A 22611-nucleotide genomic window follows, 5' to 3' on the forward strand; every position below is an offset into this window, starting at 1 on the left:
ATTGTGTATAGGAAGGTTTGCAAGGAAGAGTGAGGAAAGGGGAATTCAATGAGTGGGGAATACAAGTGGAGGAGGGAGGAAGTGTTATGAAGGTGGAATGTAGGGGAGAAGTTTATCAGGGAAATGACTGAGTACAGGGGCTTCAACATGAAGGACATGCCTCTATGATTTCAAATTTTCTTAGCTGGATATGTATTCTGAAGTACAGCAAATCACCAGCTGTGCCAGTCCTTCATCATCTCTGTGAATCACAATATCAGAAGATTATTTTTCACCATTTTGTCCCATGTCTTCTTAGGTCTTCCTCTTCCACAGGTTCCCTCCATATTTAGAGATCGACACTTCTTTATGCAGCTCTCTTCATCTATACCCATTACATAACCATACCAATATTCTTCTCTCTTGCATACATCTGATTCCTCATATACCCAATTTTTCTCTCAAATCACACCTTCTGTGGTACCTGCACATTGATATTGTACATTCAGTGGAGCATGCTGACTTTATTTCTTTCAAGCCTTTGCATGTCCTCTGCATTCAAAGCCTCTGTTTCACTACCATTTAGCACAGTTGTTCATACACAAACATCGTAAAATCTGTGTTTCATACCAAGGGTGAGGGCATTTATTACCAACAAAGGTAATAGTTCTCTTAACTTTGGTCAACCTGTTCTTATTCTAGCAAATACACTTTCAGAGTACCTTCCTCCACTGCTAATTTGGTCACCTAAGTAATGGAAACTGTCAACTACCTCTAAGGATTCTCTTGGGCATTTGAGGAAATTTATTTCCTGTATCTTTTTAGTGTTTATTGTTTCTGTATATTTACCAAACATAAAGTCTATTTTCTCTGTTAACCACCCTGAGACTCCATTGCACCTCTTATGTATCCATTGCTTGCATTTGGGACACTGTATAGAGTTTCTACCTGCATCTTTTATACATATCAATCAGGACCATCTCCTTGAAAGAATTAGTAATTTGTTGGCTTTCCTACTTACTAGGACTTCGGCTTTTGGCTTTTTGATCCCAGTCCTTGTTTCCACACTTAAAATTCCTTCTCTAGGTCAGGTGGTGATTCAGCTATAAGAACAAGGTCATCAGAAAAGAGGAACTTCCATGTGCAGCCAGTTTTAAATTTCTCTGTTATGACTTGATGGACTATGATAAAAATGAGGGGGCTGAGAACTAGTCTTTAGTGAGCCGACCTGCATGCTAAACTCAATGCTAACTCATTGCTGACTTTCACCTTCCTGTATCCCTGTACATGGCTTGGACAGCTCTCACCAGCAACTCATCCACCCCTACCTTCCACATCAACCACTAGATGTAGGTGCAAATGACCCTGTCAAAGGCTTTCTTCATGTCAACAAATGCCAAATAGAGCAGTTTATTTTTGGCTAAATGGTTCTTCTGCAGTCATCTTACTAGAAAGGTAGATTCAGTAGTGCTTTTCACTGGCACAAACAAAACTGCTTCTCATCTAGGTTAACTCTCTTCCTATTAGTTGAGCTATGGCTCTTTCTGTAATTTTCATTTGATATCTCTGTAATTACTTGTCTAAGGCATCACTTTTCTCTTCACAGAATTTGATTATAATGCTGCTGCACCAGTTGTTGGGCATGACTACCTGATTAACTATAGAGATGACTAGGCCTTATTACTCTGCCAGGTATATTAAGCATCTCAACAGTAATTCCTGATGGGCCAGGAGATTTCCCTATGTTTACAGTCTTAATTGCTTTATCTATCTTGCTACTATCATCTTGAATAGCTGGTCCCTCTGTTTGGTCCACACTAGAAAAATTTCTTCTTCTCCCATGAATTCTCCACATTTAGCAGGCCTTTGTAGTGGCATTTCCTCTTTCTTTTCAGAATCACTAAGTGCAAGTATATCATTATCCCTCTGAACATGCTTCTCTACAACAGCACAATTTTCTCTGAGTTTTGCAATCCTGAACACCTCATGCCCCTGGTCCTCATATATGTGTTACCAAGCTTCTTTTCAAGTTATTTGGTATAGTTCTCTGTAACCCCACTTTTCCAGATCTTCCAACCTGTTCTTATGGCTCTATCTACTTCATTGTTCCACCATATATTCCTAGGTCAAATTTGTTCTGTGACCCTAAGTAGGTTGTCACATAGGAACTTCCCATTGTTCTCTATGTTATATGTCTCTATCTCCATCTTCTTGTCAATTAGAACGTCTCTAAATTTCTGACCATTCAAAGGATCCTTAAGCTTCAAAATGTTCCTTTTCCAGACTTAGAGTCTTTCTACCCCAAAGTCTGAAGTCACTAACCTATGTCAAGAAGTGTGGGTGCATGTATGCATTTGTGTTAGTGTACATAAGGGTCGTGGTCACTGTACTTTGTCATCTGATTAAGTTGTTTAAAAAATGTATACATGGGTACAGGTATGGCTGTGCGACAGCAAGTGGTCATGAGATGTGCTAAAAATAACAGCTAAATGATCCTTTATTCACACAAATATTTTAATTTTTTTCATAATCAGATGAATTCTCTGTATGGTAAGAAGTTTGCTTCCCAACCACATGGTTCCAGGCTCAGTCCCACTTGGGCTGACCAAAGCTTCATGAGTGGATTTGGTAGACAAAAACTGAAAGAAGCCCATCGCATATATATATATGTATATATCTATAAGTGTATATCTTTGTGTCTGTGTTTGTCCCTCCCACCACCACTGCTTGATAACCGGTGTTGGTGTGTTTACATACCTGTAACTTAGCAGTTCAGTAAGAGGCCAATAGAATAAGTACTAAGCTTAAAAAATAAGTCCTGGGGTTGATTTGTTCGACTAAAACCCCTCATGGCAATGCTCCAGCATGGCTGCAGTCAAATGACTGAAACAAGTAAAAGAATAAGGTATAATGGTAATTTAGCTGAGGTGTCAATAAAGAGATGTGGGTTCCAGCCCCAGTGAATTTTCACCTTTTTATTCTTTTTTGAAAATACAATTTGTTTTGGTTAATAATGTGAACATGAAGTCGCCATTCAACTTTGGGTCAAATAACAATAATTTTAATTAAATTATAAAAAAAAACATTTTAAGAAAAATAATTTGAATTAAAAAATTACTCGGCAAAGCATGTATTAATTAAAGAGATGTAGATTCAAGTCCCATTAAATTTTCACATTGTTATCCTTCTAACTTAATATTTTGCATTGCTTAACAAAATAATTATTATTCAATTCAGAGTCAACCATCAATAAATTTAATTTAATAATTAAAAATATGGCTATAAGAGAAAAAAAAAATATATATATATATATAATTAAATTGGAAGAAATGTTACTCTGTAAAAGTATCTATGAATTACCTCCCTTAACTGAATTTAAAAGACTTGTGATAACTACAACCTAATAACATCTTTGTAATCATATTTCTAAACAGAATATATCCTCTCTTCGTGTTTTAATCATTGTGCATTTAAACTAGTCATATCAGGCTCTAATATTCTACCTATTTTATGTTCAAACCCGCCAAATCTGGCCTCTTACACCTACTCTACAATGTCATTCTAAAAATGAACGATCACATCATCAAAATTTCAAAGCTTCAAGATAAAGCCTGATTAATTCAGAACAATGAGAATAAATAAACATTAGATTTGACAGAAAAATTTGAATACTAAAGAGTTAATTTTCACAATAATCAACAATTATAAAGAAAAAATAATTTCAAAGTTAATAAATATTTACGCCTATGGCAAAATTTTGAGAAGAGGGAACTGGATGAAAAGCAAAGATGATCTTGGCTACCTAATTACGTTCAAATTGGCCAAATCTGGCCTCTGACATACTCTACAATGCCATTCCAAAACTAAATAATTATATCATCGAAATCTCAAAGAGATGAGATGATGCATGATTATTTCAGAACAATGAGAATAAATAAGCATTACATTTGATAGAGAAATATGAATGCTAAAGGGTAAATTATCACAATGGTCAATAATCAACAATTATAAAGAAATAACAAATTTTAAGTTAATAAATGTTTACGACTGAAATATATCCTCATTCATAGGCAATACTTTGGGGGAGAAAGGGGGACAGGATGAAAAGCAAAGCTGATTTTGGCGTGATTCAAGTTCAAGGCACAAAGGCCAGGAAATCATTGCTGTAATAATGAACAATTACTAGAGGCAGTTTTGATTGAGTTGATGCTGAAAGTGTTAATCCAGCTAACATGGTCAGAAAATTGTTCTATGCTTGTGATTAATTTGCTTCAATTATTCCACACCAGCTAAGTAAGCAAAATCCTCCATGACATCTGACTCCACATGGTTCCTTTAAATAGCACCTGAATGGTACACTTGTCGGTGCACAAATAAACAGACAAGGAAGGCTTGCATGCCTCAGCAACTGCTAGTCTTTCTGAAAAAGTCTTGCTCATACCTGCACATGAATGAGCAGATACAAAATCAACATTGGCTGACAAAGGCTCTAAACACTCATGTGCATGTGTGTTTTGTGTATGTGTAACAAAAGAGGGATTGTATTGTATTTCCATGCAGGAAAATTTATTGTTGAAAATGCACCTAAGTTTGAAAAACTTGTAATTGTTTTTAAATAAATTTATTTACATACATATCAAACTAGTTTCAACAATATTTTTTGTTTACCAATGGTAAAAATTTTAAATTGTGAAGTAGAAAAACATCTTTAAAAGATTCAATGTTTACAAAATTCAATAATATCAAATATGATTTAAATGTTCACAACATTCAATAATATAAAAAATGTAGATCATCTTGTTTAACCCTTTAGTGTTCACATTATTCTGCCAAAACTAATGCTTTTTTATCCACATTGTTTTGAACTAATCAGGCATTATCTTGTAGCTATGAGATTTTGATGAGGTAGCTGTTCATTTTTCAAACGAAATTGTAGGGTTGGTGTGAGAGACCAGATCTAGCCAGTTTGAACATAAAACAAGCAGAATACTTTTGGCTGGATATGGCCAGTTTAAATGCTAAAGGGTTAAATGCACAAAATTCTATAGCATTAGAATTGATCGATAAGAAATGTGGATCACCAAAGTTTCAGTCATACTGACTTGAGAGGGAGAAAAACAGAGGAGAAATGAAAATGGTAAAAAATAGGGTTTTGTTACAGTTTCTGTAATTCTTTTTCCATCGTGTACAGGGATTTTCGCTTATCACAGCATTTTTTGGAATCCAGTATATTTCTAATTTCTTTTTTTTTTTTCAATAGATCTGATTTTTTATTCATTAAAGTACTGATGACATCGTTCTGCCTGGTTGACTTCCGTGGGGAATGGTCAACAGCCATTCCAGTTAGTTGATTCTCTTTAAGAGTCATTTTGTTGTATTTACTGAAGTTTGGTTTTGATCGGAGGTAAAATTTCATTTGTCTAGAGTTAGGTGATGTCAGCAACTGGTGTTTGTATAGTGTTATTGTATGATGGTTTGGAGTTGTGGTTTCAAAACCTGTGTGGAAGACTGTTACTAAGGATTTTTAATCATGTCTGTTATATCTAGTTGTCTTTTTGTGGAGAAATTGGGTCTTTTTTTCCTTCTTTCTAAAGGATATTCAGCTGTGTCTTATATTTTTTAATGAGCATTCTTTCCTTATTCAAATGGAATTGGGATGAAGTGTTCCCAGTGCATTGATAGAGAGGGAAGATTAGGTATTTCGGGCTTAAGTTTGTGGGGTCCTGGATTTGTTGCCTGTGTACCATCAGTCTGTCCCTCAACATCAAACTAGTTTGACCTATGTAGGCTCCATCACATCCTCCATGTTTGAGAACATAGATTAAGTTTTTTGATGCACAGGTGAAGTGATTTTTTATGGTAAAAGCTTGGCTTGACTAAAATTTGTATGCTCTAAGAGGAAGATGCAAGTCCCACAGTTAGGGTGGTTGCACTTTTTGTCTAGTGGGGTTGTATTTTTGGTGGATAATTTGACACTGATGAGTAACTTTTTTAAGGATTATGGTTGTCTCTTGCTTTTAATAATCCTATGTGTTTCCAGTACCTTTTTCATTCACAGGTCATTCATAAGAAGGGGTATGTTTTGGTGGATGATGTTGTATGCTTCCATATTCCTCAGATTGTGTGTTGATATGTAAGATAAAGTTTTAAGTGTGTCATAGGGTTTTCTTGTTTTCTGTAACTCTTGGATGTCTATAATTTTTGCACATTTTTGATTAGACTGGCCAGGTATTTTCTATCTAATAATGTGATTTTAAATTCTCATAATCACTTTTCTCGGGTTTTAGGATTTAGTGCAATTGTACAAATTCCTCTTGCTAAATTGAATGGTATATTTATTTTAATATGTTTTAGGTGGCAGGAGTAGAATAGAAGATATTGTTTTAAGTCTGTTGGTTTGAAGATGTCAGTTTCAATTTCAGTATCTCTTCTTATGATTAAGATGTCCAGGAAGGGTAGCTGTTTGTGGTTGTATTCCATTGTGAACAGTGGTTAATGCTGTTGATTAAGTTTTTAAATTCTGAGAGTTGCTCAAGGTTATGTGGCCATAAAATGAAACAGTCATCCAAATTTCAGTCTAGCGTGCTTGTATATTTGGACCTCCAAGTATGCCATGACAAGGGTAGCAAAAGTAGGGGCTACCCAAGTTCCCATCACTGTGCCCGATTTTTGTTTATAAGCATTCTTGTTGAAGTTGAAGAAGTCATTCTGTAGGATGAATTTTATTTCTTCAACGATGAATATATTTAAAAACAATTACAATTTTTTCAAATTCAGATGCATTTTCAATAACAAACTTGCATATACATATATATATATATATATATATATATATATATATGCACACACACACAAAACAAGCTTCTTTCAGTTTCTATCAACCAAATCCCCTCACAAGGCTTTGGTCAGCCCAAAGCTATAGATGAAGACACTTGCCCAATGTGCCATTCAGTGGGACTGAACTCAGAAATTATGTGGTTGAGAAGCAGATTTCTTACCACACAACCATGCCTAGGCTTATATATATATATATATATATATATATGCGAGTGGGTACTGGAAAGTTCCTGACTTTTAAGGGTATCTCCAAAGGCCTGGTTGGAGACCTAACCTTCCAAGGTTTTTTTACAGGGCTTAAAAATACTGAAGGACTGCTGCAATAAGTGTGCAAATCTGAGAGGGAATTATGTTATCCTCCTATATTTTCTTTTACAAAAAGCCATGAAGTATTCAGCACCTCCTCGTACATAATAAGCTTACAACTTACACATTTTAATGTATGTGGTCTGATCAATAAGTATCCGGACTGTTACTATACTAACAAAGCTAAAGCACATCTTGGCACAGATTGACCTTAAACTCTGCTATGCATGCGCACTAAGTTTTGACATTCTTGCTCACTTCCCCTGTTTACAGCAGTGCTTGGAAGGAAAGTGTGTAGTGTGTGATAGTTGCATCGACCATGACAGAGAAAGTTGAGCAAAGAATTTGCAGCAAATTTTGCCAAAAGCTTGGCAATACCTGCTCAGAGGCCTACACAAAGTTTTCAGAAAGTTTTCATTGTTCTCAATACAATCAAGGAGACCTTGTGAAACTGTAACCTGGGTGCCTTTTTGGTCAGCTGAAAGCAGTTTTGGCACAAACTTGGCAGACATGTGTCTCATACCCAAATCTTCAGTGATAATAGACTGAACTGAGCCATAACCAACGTGCACATCCTCTGATAACTTATCTCGGAAATGTCTGAACCACTTATTCACTTGTGTGTGGCTCATATACTCCTCTCCACACACTTTCTGCAACTTTGCATAGGCCTCTGAGCAAGTATCGCCAAGACAACATTCTTTGTCATGGTCAATGCGACAATCACATGCTACACACGTTCCTTCCAAGCACTGCTGTAAACAGTGAGCTAGAACGTTAAAATTTAATGTGCATGAACAGTAGAGTTCAAGGTCAATCTGTGCCAAGTGGCTCCATTCTGTGTGATGATTTAGCTTCGTTACTATAGAAACAATCCCGATATTTATTAATTAGACCTTGTAAACTAGTTAATATAAAAACAATTGTCACATAACAAAAAAAAAAGGACAGACAGATCAAAACCGAAATGTCATTTCATCCGAGATAGACAGGTTTGGTCAGAGTTGATCGAGAATTTAAACAACGGAGAATATATATCTATTGCGTAATAAAAGCATGTTTCCTCTTTCAGAAATGCCAATACAATACATTCGCTGTCTATCAATTTGTTGACGCGTTAAAATGAGACGAAACATATTATCCTTGATTTACAAAGAATGTTCAGTTTTCAAAACGCTTCGACAAAGAGGGAAATATGTTAACTTGAGAGCAGTTCTCTTTAATATAATATATCTGAGAAATAAAAATTAATTCTATTTGAAATTTTCTACATGTATTTTTTAATTGGCAGTATTTTTAATACCTACTTGAAACAAATTATCTCCCTTACATGATTAAAAGATTAGTGAATTACCTCCCCTACATTAGAAGGCTGTCTATTCCTGAAATTGTTTTTAGTGTGTACTTTTTCTTAGACATAAGCTGGACGATAGACTATCACAGCCATGTATTGATTTTTTAAACATTCTGATCAATCAAGCAGTAATTAATTCTAATTGTATATTCAAATATTCTCAATACTTTTGATTATACATTCAAATATTCTCCATACAATTGATTCACGTACGTTTTCAGATTGGGGAAGTAACTCTAAATTACATTATGAAACAAGAGTTATCGTTCTTACATAATACTTTTATATTTCTAAAGCTTTAGAGTACATCCACCCCTGATTGGAACTCTTCCGTATGTAACTTGCTTTTACTTCCGCGGACTATAGACTCATAGGCTGTATGGCCAGTTAATATGATATCGCCGAAGAAATCACGCAAATACTGTTTATATGCAGCAATTACAGAGGGAAGAATGTAGACGGCAAAGTTATTTCACTTCATAGATACCCTGCAAACGTCGTTATTCGTCGTATTTGGCTTCAGACATTGAGACTTGTGAGGAAAGACTTTGTTTACACTGCAAATAGCCAGATTTGCTCCAGTATTTCGTCAATTCTAATGGACCATCGACAGATCACTCCTTGCCATCCGATTATTAGATAAACTTCAGAGATATGTGTATGTGACTGTGCATTTATATTTGATAAATATGATAGGAATAAAAAATATTCAAAATTAAGTCTCATTTATTTATTATTATATACATTTATTTACTTACATCCATAAAAAATACAATTTATTATACAAGGGAAAAAGTCAAAATAATTAAACATGCTCTTTCCCTGCAGTGCAGTTGCAATCAGCTGAATGCACATTGCCAGTGACCTTTGACACTCTGTGGTCAGGATTGTTCTTTTAGTTAGATGTTGGTTTTGACGGGATTACCAAACACCGGACAATGCAGTGAGAGTTGTTTTCGGTAACATCGTGTTATTCAATGTTGTGGACGTGTCTGTCATGGTAAAATATGCCACTCCTTAACTGTCGCTTTGCCTTCATCCGAAGCACGAGGCAATTGTGAACGTGATTATCCGTAAAATTCAGCAACTTATGAAGATCTTTAGTCCAATCTGATTTCAGCACATTAGGATCGGGTAAAACTTCACCGAGAGGAGATACAAGTTTCTGCTTATTCCGGTCTGAAGTACACTTCTCGTCTGTTGATTTTAATTCATTGACATTCTTTATCATGAGAATTTTAATACCTTTTAACCTTTCAACCAAATCCGCCTTCTTTCCAGTCACATACTGTCCATGTAATCGCAAATAATTCTTTAACTCGAACCACTTAATATTCATGACATGACATGACACACAACAATGTTGTGGGTAGTCCGCATAGAATTGTCTGCATGGAGAGCCACCTAGATGAGGAAGATAATCTACTTATCGGAATGAGTCTAAATTAATCTCTGGTGTTTGACACTTCATTATAATAGTCTTCTCTCTCTCTTCCAAATATTCTACCTGATTTATGCCCAAACTAGCCAGATTTGGCCCCTCACACCTATCCAACAATATCATTCTGAAAAATAAACAATCACAACATCGAAGTTGTTGCGTAGACCTGTCAAGCCAAGTGAGACCGTAATCAAGGCCGATGCCAGTGTTAGTTCAACAGCACCCATGCTGGTGGCATGTAAAAAAACACCCACTACACTCAGAGTAATTGGAGTTAGGAAGGGCATCCGGCCATAGAAACCTTGCCAGATCAGATCAGAACCTGGTGCAGCTTCCCAGCTTACCAGTTTTCAGCCAAACCATCCAACCCATGCCAGCATGGAAAGCAGACATTAAATGATAATGATGATGATGATGAGATAGAATAAGTGAGAGAAAGAGAGAGATACATTACAATTTATTAACTGATCACAACTGACACACTTTTTCTCTCCTCATACACATAAAGAGATATATGCTCACACACATAAACAGAGGGAGAGTGGTGGAGGTGAGAACAAAAGAAATGATAAAACATCTGATGTCAAATAAGTCAACAATGAATCAGTAGCTTCAAAAAGGCAGCATCTAAACAGCAGTGCCAAAACATCTCATACCCAACAAACCTATACTAAACACTTGGCCCAATCCATCTTCCTCTGAGTTATAATTCTCTAGAAATCACTCCCAGTGAAATCTTTCCCTGCAGGCATTAAACTTCATTGATCTCAATTTTGGAACAGCTGACAAGTCTATGAATCAATTTCCATAACTTACAAAAGCTATAACCAATGTCCATTTTCTTTGCAAGAAAAGAACAGTGGTTTGCTCCAGTGTTTAAAATTTTCAGGCAGCTTTCTCTCTTGGTTGTTGATATTTTGTCTAAGTGAAAGAGAAAATAGCTCTGTCTGTCTGTCTGTCTGTGACTCTGTGTGTGTGTGTGTGTGTGTGTGTGTGTGTGTGTTACATATATCAGCAGTTATGCTTTTATACATGTGAGAAGTTTCTCATAAATTCTACACGGCATGTTCAAAATAACACCTTTAATATCAGTAATATATATATATATATTTAAATATATGAATTCACTTAATGTCAGCAAACTAAGAGACAACATGTAGCATCCCATTAAATAATAAGTTACAAGAAACAATATATATAAGCACAAACAAATAAAAAACAGACACAGAAGGTCACCAAATGTTCATGAGTTATCAGCCAAACTTATAGATATAGATATATATGTTAAGTTATCTGTTGGACTATCTGTATATTGAATGTTTGTGTGAATATGTTTATTATTATTGTTTATTTGAATACAAAATAAAAGGAGCATTTAATGATTATGTATAATGATAAAAGAAGACACAATGTAGTTGTTACAGCATATAAAGCCCTCATGGGATTCACACACACAGTATGAGAACAACAAAAATCTCACATAGATTTTGGCAGAACAGATACACACACACACATACATAAATAAAATTAACTTACTTGGTGTGCATATGCAAGGTTGGTGCCAAATTTGTAAGCATTTTCTTGTACAGTAATTCCATGTCCAGCGAGAAGTGTGACAGCTTGACAGCTATATCCAAGCAAATTACCATAAGAAAGATAAGCTTGGTTGCGCCAGTCACTAAATGTAATTGTCTCTTTCAAAATTCCATTGCCATCAGAATCAACGAAAGTGGTAAACTGGGACTCCATAATTTTTTTAATTGATTCTGATATAATTTCTACCACCTAACAACATAAATGACACACAATTACTGTAGAACTTCATACATAATAAATGGATTTTCTTTTTCCCCAAAACCAAATTGAAATTAAGGTTGTGTATAATACATAGTATTAAGCTACAAATATTTCCCCATCACTTTTATTAAGAAATAATACAATAATAATTATTTCTTTTACTAAATTAATAAATTTTATATGAAATGAAATATTGGTTTCAAATTTTACACAAGGCCAGCAGTTGTGCAGGAGAGGCTAAGTCGATTATATCAACCCCAATTCTTGGCTGGTACTTATCTTATCAACTCCCAAAAGGATGAAAGGCGAAGTCAACCTTGGTGGAATTTGAACAAAGAACATAAAGATGGATGAAATGCCACTAAGCATTTTGCTTGGTGTGCTAACAATTCTGCCAGCTTGCTGCCTTATATAGAATGGAATATTAAAAACTACTTCATTGGATTATAAAAGACTATGTAATCATTACCAGCATCGCCTTACTGGCACCTGTGCTGGTGGCATGTGTAAAAGATTTGAGCGAGGTCGTTGCCAGTACCGCCTGACTGGTCCCGTGTCGGTGGCATGTAAAAGCACCCACTACACTCTCAGAGTGGTTGGTGTTAGGAAGGGCATCCAGCTGTAGAAACTCTGCCAGATCAAGATTGAAACCTGGTGTAGCCATCAGGTTCGCCAGCCCTCAGTCAAATCCTCCAACCCATGCTAGCATGGAAAGCAGACATTAAACAATGATGATGATCTACTCTTATCATAGTTGTGCAACAATGAGTGTAAGACATGGTGTTAAAAGACTTTTTTTAATAATTTAATCCCAAAAAATCACGATAGATATTATATATGGTAGGATATTAGACAAAGACTTTTATGGGACACATTTCAAATGAAATATAAAAAAATCTCAAAACAATTGACCAAATGTTTAAATGTCTCAAGTGTAATTCAATAGACTTTATCTCTCCACCCTTACAGATATCACACTTATCATTAGAAATTCATATAGTTTTTCATTTAAGGACAGAAAATTATCAGAAATTGTATTATATTATCAGTTGAAAGCACAGGACAAGAGACATTATATATCAATAACATATTTAGATTACAATTTTAAATTTCTGAGATGAGGAATTCATATTATATATTTTGTTTATATTAGTCAGACTGGTATCTTCTTCTTGATTGTTGCTGTTTACTACATTTTGGCTGTTGCATACTCCAGCCTTCTTCAAGTGTCTTGTGTTGAACTCAGTTGAATCAGAATTTCGAAATTAACTCTTTATTTGATTCATGGGGTTAAACTGTTCTCATTCTGATCTCAGCATTTCTTGAAAATTTTATTGCTTGCAGTACAGTTACTTAGAGGTTCTGAGTTCAATCCTAGCTGAAGTAAAAACATGTCATGAGATGCAAAAAGCAGAATGAGAACAGTGTACCCCCATGGATCATATAAAAAGGTTAGGTTCAAAATTCCAATTCAACATCTAGGTTCAACACAACACGCCTGAAGAAGGACGGAACTTACAACAGCCAAAACATAGTGAAATCAACACTCAAGATGAGGATATCACCAAATCTTTAAGCTAAAGATCAGTTCATACCTTATTTCAACTTATATTGTAGTTAAATGTAAAGGGACATTACTTCGCTATCTTATTCAACCTGATTGACATGTACTTTCAATTAATGGTTGAGTACTTAGTAATATGAAGAGCCTTCCTTAATAAGTCAACTGGTCTGACAAGCTGAGTACTTGTTATGGAATTTTTGTGGGGTAACTACAAAGATGGTTTCATATTTTATGAGCACCATCTTGTTGCCAATAGCCAACTTTAAAAAAAATAAAGGAAGAATAGAAAGAGAGAGACAAGAGAAGAATCAACCCCAATACTTAACACTACAGAATGGAAGACAACGTGGGCCCCGAAAGGATTTGATTTCAGGGTTTAAAGAGCCAGAACAAATACAATTGCAAGACATTCTATTTGGAGCTCAAATGGTTGTACTAGTTTGCCACATTGAAAGGGTAGAAACATTAAAATGGATAATATGAAGAGCAGCAGCTATTAGCAAAAGCACTTCTTAGCTTTAATGGTATAAAAACTAAAAAATTTGTGAAAACTACTTCATTCATATGCTAGCATAGGAACCAAAATGAGTGTAAAACAAAAACAATAAAATAAAGACATGTATTTATAATATAACATGTGGACTTACTTTTGTGTTGTTTAATTTAGCAAGCGCAGAACATGCAGAGGCCAAAAGGAAGTCACCACTCAAAATGGCCATTTTGTTACCAAAGTCTAAATTGCGTTTCTCACTTTTGTCAACTGTCTTCAGATTTAAAACTCCTTTATGAATAAGAGTAGCTGTATGAATCATCTCAGTTAATTCAGCAAGACAGCGCTGGCTGAAAATGTAAAACATAAAATGATATTCAGTCATCAACATTGTAACCTTTTTTGCTATCATATTATTGTTGAAATGCACCTTGTTTCAAATCATTTTGAAAATAATAAAGAATTTATTAAATTAATTTAGTGGTTTTTAACCTGGTGTTTGGAATATAAATTAACATGGAATTTTGATGGAAGATTTTAATTAAGATTACTTAAAAACAGAAATTTCGTATCACTGAACCAAGACAGTTTTAGGCAGATTGGTATTAGATGAGTGAAACAATTCCAACATAAATTTCTTGAGGTTTAGAAGTTAATTATGATAAAATGTATCATTCTTTGTGTGAAAAATATGAAGGGATGACAGCTATTTGCTACACTTTATATTACTGCCAATACAATACTTATGAATACATTCTATAATTCATTCACACATCATCTCTCTTTCTCTAACAAAGCAGGCCCCATTAACAGAAACAACAAAAGTAGGCATTAATTTCAAGTCCAGCTAATATGAACAGTAAAATGTAATCAACTGTTCAAGAATGTACCAAACACATCATTATGCTTTAATAACAAAGATTGAAATCCAATAGGAACTAAGTGACCAATCAGATATTATGGGATTATTTGTAAGAATTATTCAACAGAAGAATTCAAGTAAAGAGTTACACCTTTTCGGGCTTTTTGTTTTTTACAGCTTCCATACCTACCATCAGGATCAGTTACACAAAAACTTCAACAGAGATATACAGACATACATACAACAGGCTTCTGTACAGTATCTGTCTTCTACTACTATTTTCAGTCACAAGGTATTGGTCAATCCAAGGCTACAAATAGAGGACACTTGCTGAAGATGTTATACACTTGGATGGAACCTAATACCATGTGGTTACAAAGCTAACTACTTACCACAATGATATTATCTCAGCCTTGTACATACATATATAAACAAATATTTAAAGTGCTGGATTCAAACTGGCCCCAAGTAGTCAACTCACCAACAAGGGGTAACAACGATTTGGATCTGCTATTTTGCCACTATGCTTAAAACTGTTGTTAGTGTCACTACTGAGGAACCTTTAGGCAACTACAATCATGCTATAATCATGTCAATCTGTAAGAGAAACAGCCACCACTCCCAAACTGCTTACTATGACTGGAACAAAGCTGACTGGAGCTCCTATTGTACTGAGTTACAGTATCCAAACTGGCTTACATCTTACAATCCTGGAAACGTTAATACTATTCTTCAGAAGATTCATAATTCAGTCTGGACAGCATGCACAGCATCAGAATCACATAAGTGCATTAGAACTCCAAAGACACAAATTGGTAGACAGCAGCAGTCCACCTTGCCAAGAAAGAACGGTAAGAAAATGACAAGTTGCTGATTACAAAAATAGATTACATAACATAGGGGATAATAGAAGACAGTACAAGAAAGCATCCAACCATATCAAACAGGTGGTATTTGAATTTAAGAAAGCATCCAACCATATCAAATAGACGGTATTTGAATTTAAACCACACACAGATGTCAACCTAGATAGAAAATATTATGGAAATATGTGCAGTCAAATCAGAGGCCTCATGCTCCAGCTGTCCATCTTCATAATCCCACACAGATCAGATTCCTGATGATCCCAAACAGTGCAGAGAACTAAAAGCTGAATGCTATGCTGGCATCTTTACTGTTGAAAATCCAAATGTACCATCTTCAATGTTACTGACAACAAATTCTATAATATATATTGAATTTACTCCTGCAAAGCTAGAACACTATCTGAAGTATACGTACATCTATGCTTCCCCTGGTCTTAAAGATGTTACTTATCTGCTTCTCAAATGCAATGGGTTCTTTCTGCTGCGTCAGCTTTCATTCGTCTTCTAATTCTGCCTTAATAACTATGTTACTCCACAACAGTGAAAAATTGCCAGCATTATTCCTCTATTCAAAAAGAGTGGCCATACATCACCAGTCAATTATCATTCAGTTAGTCTCACTAGCTGTATTGCCAAATTGATGAAGTCTTGTGTCAGAAAGACATTCTGGAACTTCTGGAATTCTCATAACTTTGTTCAACCCTCACAAATTGGATTACAGTTTCTGTGGCCAACTCATTGAATTTCTTGAAGGCATCACTCAAATCACAAATGGCAGCTCATGGGTGGATGATATCTCAACTTTGCTGGTCTTTAATTTTGGCAAAGCTCGCTGCAATGGTTGTGAAGGCTAATCTTTATAACTGGTTGAAGTCTTTCATTTTTCAGACAACATTCTGTGAATTAATGATATTTTTGTGTCCCGTGCAGATTTGCTTTTGGTCCTATGTTGTTTGTTACATATTAAATGAAATAGATGCCAACTTAAAGCCTGTTACTGTGCTAAAATACATAGACAACACTAACCTGTACCTTGAGATAAAAAGAACAGACCCTATATACTCTAGATCTTTCCTACAATCTAACCTAGACACAATGCAGCAATGGGTTACTGAGTGGCAACTCAAACTGGTTGTACCTCTTGAAAAAGGATAGCAGCCTCTAAGTGGATGTTCAACCTGCTAAAAACGGAAGCCAAATCACCCTCAAATATCCTAACGTCTTCAAAGAAATACATTAGGTAACATAATTTAAGATATAATATGCCTGAAAAAATATAAGGATGGTTGTCAAAACAAATGACAAGAGCAGACTTGATGATAAACAGGAGTAAAGTGCACATCTGACAATGTAGTCCCAGATATAAAAAAGAAATGGGATTTTCATTGCTGGAAGTCTGCTTGATCAGAGCTAAGACTAAATAAGTCAGTAATACAGTGAACTGCACTATTCAGAGCATTCTTTTCCCAGTTATCAAATTATACTAAAGTTTCCAATATGCAATTTCTAAAAAAATTTGTGAAAACATCTAAAACTGAAATAGATATTTAATACTTAATTGTGAATAATACTTACTTTGGGTAAATTCCACCAACCCTGGTGTCATCAAGAGTGGAATTAGGACAGGAGCCAGCAGCTTTAGCAACTAGAAGAATAATAAGACCACATGTTTGTAGATTCTGTTTGCTGTCATGCAGTAGGCCTCTGAAGAAAAGAAAATTTAATTGCATGAAAATACAACCAATAGAGAAATTAAGAAATTTTAATTTTGTTTTGAATATTAAATTTAGATATCAACATCAAGTTTCTGAATTTGGGAAAAATATCATATAAATAAGTTTACAATAGTATATAAAATATTTAAGTATCAAAAAGAAAAATCTTTCACTGGATATTTAAAAATACAGGTCACTAGGATGGAGAGTCAGTAACTTGGTCATAAATTGTGACAAAAAAGTTTTGCTCTCTTCTTTCTTAATTTGTGTATCATGTGTACTTCAAAACACTTCATCCTTGGATAGCTCTGGAGAAAAAAAAATGATGCAATGAATGGTTCCTCACAACCCTTCTCACAGTGCAACATAGCCAATTCAGAAAGAGAATAATCAAACCTAATACTTGATCAGTATTTAACTATCAATCTCAATAGTTGACTGGCATTTAATTATTAATCTATCAACGCCAAAAAGATGAAAAACAAAAATGATCCCTTATGATATTTGAACTCAAAATACAAAAAGCCAAAACAAATATCACAAGGTATTCCATAGAACACTTTAATAATTCTGTTAATTTGCCACCTTGATTAATACTATTGGGAACAAATAAATAAATGTATAAAATAAGATGAACCTAATATAAACAGTGTGTTTTAAACAGTATTGAATATAGCCCTGACATGTTGAAATTGTGCCAGTAGCAAGATTAAAATGAAATGGTAACAATTAGAAACATGAAACCTGGTCCATTCAACACTTTTTTGTTTTCCTAACATTAATTTTAGTTAACAAGAGATGATGATCTTTCACTAATTCTAACTGAAACTAGTGATAATAAACTGTTATCCAACCAAAGACTGAACCAATAAATTGTGACTGTTATGCAATAATTGTTGTATAATAATTATTTCTGATTTAGGCACAGGGCCAGCAATTTTATGGGAAGAGGATTAACCAATATCGTCAAACCCAAGTATTTGAATGGTAGATTATTTTATCAACCCTAGATGGATAAAAAGCAAAACTGATCTTGGCTGGATTTGAGCTAAGAGCATAAAGTACTGGTAGTAATCAAATGTATAATAATAAACTTCCATTAAGCAGATTGCTGATTTTACATTTAAATATAATTTACTAGTTCACAAGTAGGAGTGACTGAATTGAATTTTAAATCCTGTCAGCTTGATGCAATTTTTAGATATATCTAAACCCCTGGAACCTTTATTCTTCATGCCAGAGTTTACAGATAGCTTTTCTGTTTTGTACCATATTTATTTGTGTATAATACATACTTTTTCTCTTTTTTTATTCTATGAAAAACATATGATTCCTTCAATGCTGACTTCATGACAGGTACACTTTCATGGCCTACACCAGTAAGATCAATGATCATTTTTGAATTTACTCTTTGTTTTGTTTAGAATGCATAAACTTTTACAATATATTTTATACAGTAGTTATGATAAATCTGGCTAAACACACCTTTTCCACACATAACATAATACCTAAAACAAATTGTTAGTGCATACTATAGAGGAAAGGTGATTTTTTTTCCAAATTTCATTGCTTATAATTATAATTGTGTATTATATGTGAGTACATTCTATACACAAATGAATGTGGTATGCTTTCTTTGTTTCTGTTCATCTTATACCTGGCTTTTATCAATGGGATGGGAAAATTACGAAATGTTAGTGTCAAGCAGAGTTTATAGGCACTGGACAAATAGGGTGATTTCACACCTTTTGACCATAAGGGAAATATTTTCTCTACAGTAACTGCAGTGAATTTGGCTTTTAGCAGTTGAAATATGTCACAAACATATTTTAACTAACCTAAATTTTGCTTATGCCTATAAACTGCTTGGTACTAGCATTTTGCTATTTTTCCATAATCGGGCAATCTACCAGTGCAAATCAGTTAATGCTGTGGACTGTTTTTTACATAAAGCTATTGCTTTATCAGATTTGTTCAAAGTTGCCTCACTTAAGTACATCCTATTGATAAAAGCCAAGTAGCTTGAAATATTGATGTCTGGGATTTCTGATAGATGGCAACACTGAACAAATCAGGTGTTTTCACACCTTTTTACTGAATTGGCATTAGGAAGGGCATCCAGCCGTAGAAACACTGCCAGATTTGACTGGGCCTGATGAAGCCTTCTGGCTTCACAGACCCCAGTAGAACCGTCCAACCCATGCTAGCATGGAAAACGGACGCTAGACGACGATGATGATGACTGTAAGAGAAATATTTTCTCTACAGCAATTGCAGTGAATTTGCCTTTTAGCAGTTGAAATATGTAATGAACATAGTTTGACTAACCTAAATTTTGCATATGCCTAAACACTGCTTGGTGCTAACATCACATTATATATATATATATATATAATAATAAATATTAGGGAATGAATCCAAAATTACAGGGAAAAATCAGATTTAGGGTTAAATCCAATTTTATAGTAAAATATTATATAATATAATTCGAGACAAAACCACTATTTTAAAACCAAACAAGGAAAGACTTAATCAATACATAAAATTTTAATATAAATTAAATAAACCGCCACTACAAATGTTTCATGTCTGCTACCGACATCTTCAGGTGGATTTCGATCTTCTAATCAGTACAATTTTGATACTGATTAGAAGATCGAAAATCCACCTGAAGATTGTCGGTAGCAGACATGAACATTTGTAGTGGCGGTTTATTTAATTTATATTAAATTTTATGTATTGATTAAGTCTTTCCTTGTTTGGTTTTAAATAGTGGTTTTGTCTCGAATTATATTATATATATATATATATTATATATATATATATAGTTAAGAAGTTTGTTGGGTAAAGCACGTGGGTGAATATATAAGTAAATAGTAAAGTGTGAAAAAACGACAGAAGGCTTAAATGTTAAAAATATATATATGTGTCAAAATGTCTGGAGAATATTGGAAAAATTTTTTTCCTTTCCTTAAAATGACATAATTTTAAAAATTTTTAAAGAAATTACCGGTTTCGCGTGTACTTTTCAAATTCTTGTGACTTTATGTTTATATTGCATGGAATTATCGTTGTTTTTATTTCCAGGAGATTTCTAAATAAGGGAGTAGTGAGTGATTTTTTCCGGTGTAGGGGAGATAATCGCTTAAATTTTTTTTTCCTTTTCCTTGTTAATTTCTCTGTGTCAGTTGTCGATGGTTGAGTCGGGTTGTACTTTTCAATGAAGAATGTTTCCTTGTTCAGTCTCATTTGTGTTGATGATCCGAAAGCACATTGGTAAAATGGGAAGATTAAAAATTGTGGCAGTAGTTGCTTTGCGCATTTCTCAATGTGCTCTACATTCTACATACAACCCAAAGAAGCCTTCACCATCATCACCCAGAATTACCAATACTTCATAAAAACCCAAAATAAAGGAATTCTAAACAACACCAAATCATTAAAAGCTACAAACAGCCTAAATCACTTAAAAAGATTCTCACAAAGGCAAAATTGTCTTCTAAAATTACGGATGCAAAAGTAAAAAATGTGGTAGATCGAACTGTGCAACATGTCCTAACCTATTGGAAGGATCAGAATTCTTAAAGAGGGACAGAAATTAAGATCAACTTACTTTACTTGTGCCTAAAACATAATTTATGTTATTAATGCTCGGGCTGCCACCAAGACTACGTGGGTTCCACGGGACTATCACTCAGGCGCAGATGCACACTGCATCGACAACAGATTGCATTCCCAGAATATAGAATGATACCTTTTAGTGAGCACATTGAGAAATGCGCAAAGCACTACTGCCACAATTTTTAATCTTCCCATTTTACCAATGTGCTTTCGGACATCAACACAAATGAGACTGAACAAGGAAACATTCTTCATTGAAAAGTACAACCCAGACTCAACCATCCGAACATACTGACACAGAGAATTAACAAGGAAAAGGGAAAAAAAATTTTAAAGCGATTATCTCCCACACCGGAAAAATCACTCACTACCTCCCCTTATTTAGAAATCTCCTGGAAATAAAAACAACGATAATTCATGCAATATTACATAACGTCACAAGAAATTTGAAACTACACGGAAACCGTAATTTCTTTAAAAATTTTTAAATTATGTCATTTTAAGGAAAAAAAAATTTTTCCAATATTCTCCAGACATTTTGACACAAATATATATATTTTTTAACATTTAAGCCTTCTGTCGTTTTTCACACTTTACTATTTTCTTAATATATATATAATATATATATATATATATATTGTGGTTGTCTACTCCTTATGCAGAGTTTGACCACCTCCTGTACCTACACCTTAGAACCATCATGGCACTGATGTGGCTTTTTAAACCAGACAATGTTCTGAAAAGGTATCCACATACATTGCACATCCAATTTGGACCACCAAGAGGTGCAGATAAGTTCTGATCTTTGTGGATCTTAAAATGTCTTTTGAGGCCTCCATTAGATTTGCAAACCTTCTGGCATACACTGCATTCAAAGGTGTGCACAGACATATATGCAGAATAGTTGGTGGAGGCTCGTTTTCCATGGGTTCACAAATGAGATTTGAGCCCAGCAAAAGAAAGGTATGGTCTGTCAGAGACTGTGTACACAAAAAGATCATTTTCATTCACCTTCTCAATCGTTACATTCTTCCTTAGATCTCTTTTGAGTCTTACTTGCGTTATCCTGGCCTCTTCAAATGCTTTCACTCCACTCCACACTTTTGTTTATAATCCAGCTTGATCAAAAGCTAGGGTTTCTATGTGTTCTGGATCCATTCCAAGTAACTTCATAGTAGTCATTATGCCATCCTTAAACCTTTTTGTAGGATAACGCCAATAGCGTTTCCCCTCTGCAAGCTCACCATAAAACAGCTGTTTCGGCATGCGTTCATCTTGCCATTCAAATAATATGGCCACACCATCTCATTTGGTTCCTCAAAATCATAGCTTTAATTGAGGTGATACCTGCAGATGCAAGGAGATCTGCGTTTGGAGTAAAAGAACTCCATTTAATGTTTAAAATGCGATGAAGACATTTTTGGTGGAATTGTTCTAACAATTTAAAATGCTTTTCATAACAAGAATACAACAGGAATGGTAAAACAAATGATTTGTAAAGAGCCAGCTTTGTATTCTTATTTATTTGTTGCTGGCACCAAACATGTCACTCCAAGCCACCAAATGCTTTTGATGCCCTTTGAATTCGCAGATGTATTTCTGTATCAAGAATTCCATCATTTTGTACAGAGCTTCCAAGGTAGATGAACATATCAACAACCTCAAGTAACTTACCCTTAACAAAAATTTTAGTGGGTTTACAAACAGTACTACACACAGGCTGATGCATTACAACTGTTTTTTTCAAGTTGATGGTCAAGCCAAAATCATCACAAGTTG

The 22611-nt window shown here is 34.6% G+C and overlaps 1 protein-coding gene and 1 long non-coding RNA gene across 6 annotated transcripts in view; both read right to left on the reverse strand.

Moving 5' to 3' along the window:
* LOC118762959 overlaps nt 1–10234 on the reverse strand; it is a 16347-nt gene extending 6113 nt beyond the window's left edge. The window contains exon 1 of the long non-coding RNA XR_004998710.1: nt 9349–10234. This is a non-coding gene — a long non-coding RNA (uncharacterized LOC118762959). The remainder of the gene's footprint in view (nt 1–9348) is intronic.
* LOC115210448 (decaprenyl-diphosphate synthase subunit 2) overlaps nt 1–22611 on the reverse strand; it is a 607213-nt gene that overhangs the window by 577866 nt on the left and 6736 nt on the right. For all 5 annotated transcript variants that reach the window (XM_036501988.1, XM_036501990.1, XM_036501992.1 and 2 more), the window contains exons 2-4: nt 17072–17200; nt 13926–14118; nt 11454–11702 (exon numbers count right to left, since the gene is read on the reverse strand). In XM_036501988.1, coding sequence (XP_036357881.1) covers nt 11454–11702; nt 13926–14118; nt 17072–17200 — 571 coding nt within the window. The remainder of the gene's footprint in view (nt 1–11453; nt 11703–13925; nt 14119–17071; nt 17201–22611) is intronic.

Source organism: Octopus sinensis, linkage group LG4, assembly GCF_006345805.1.
Source record: "Octopus sinensis linkage group LG4, ASM634580v1, whole genome shotgun sequence".
Taxonomy (NCBI): domain Eukaryota; kingdom Metazoa; phylum Mollusca; class Cephalopoda; order Octopoda; family Octopodidae; genus Octopus; species Octopus sinensis.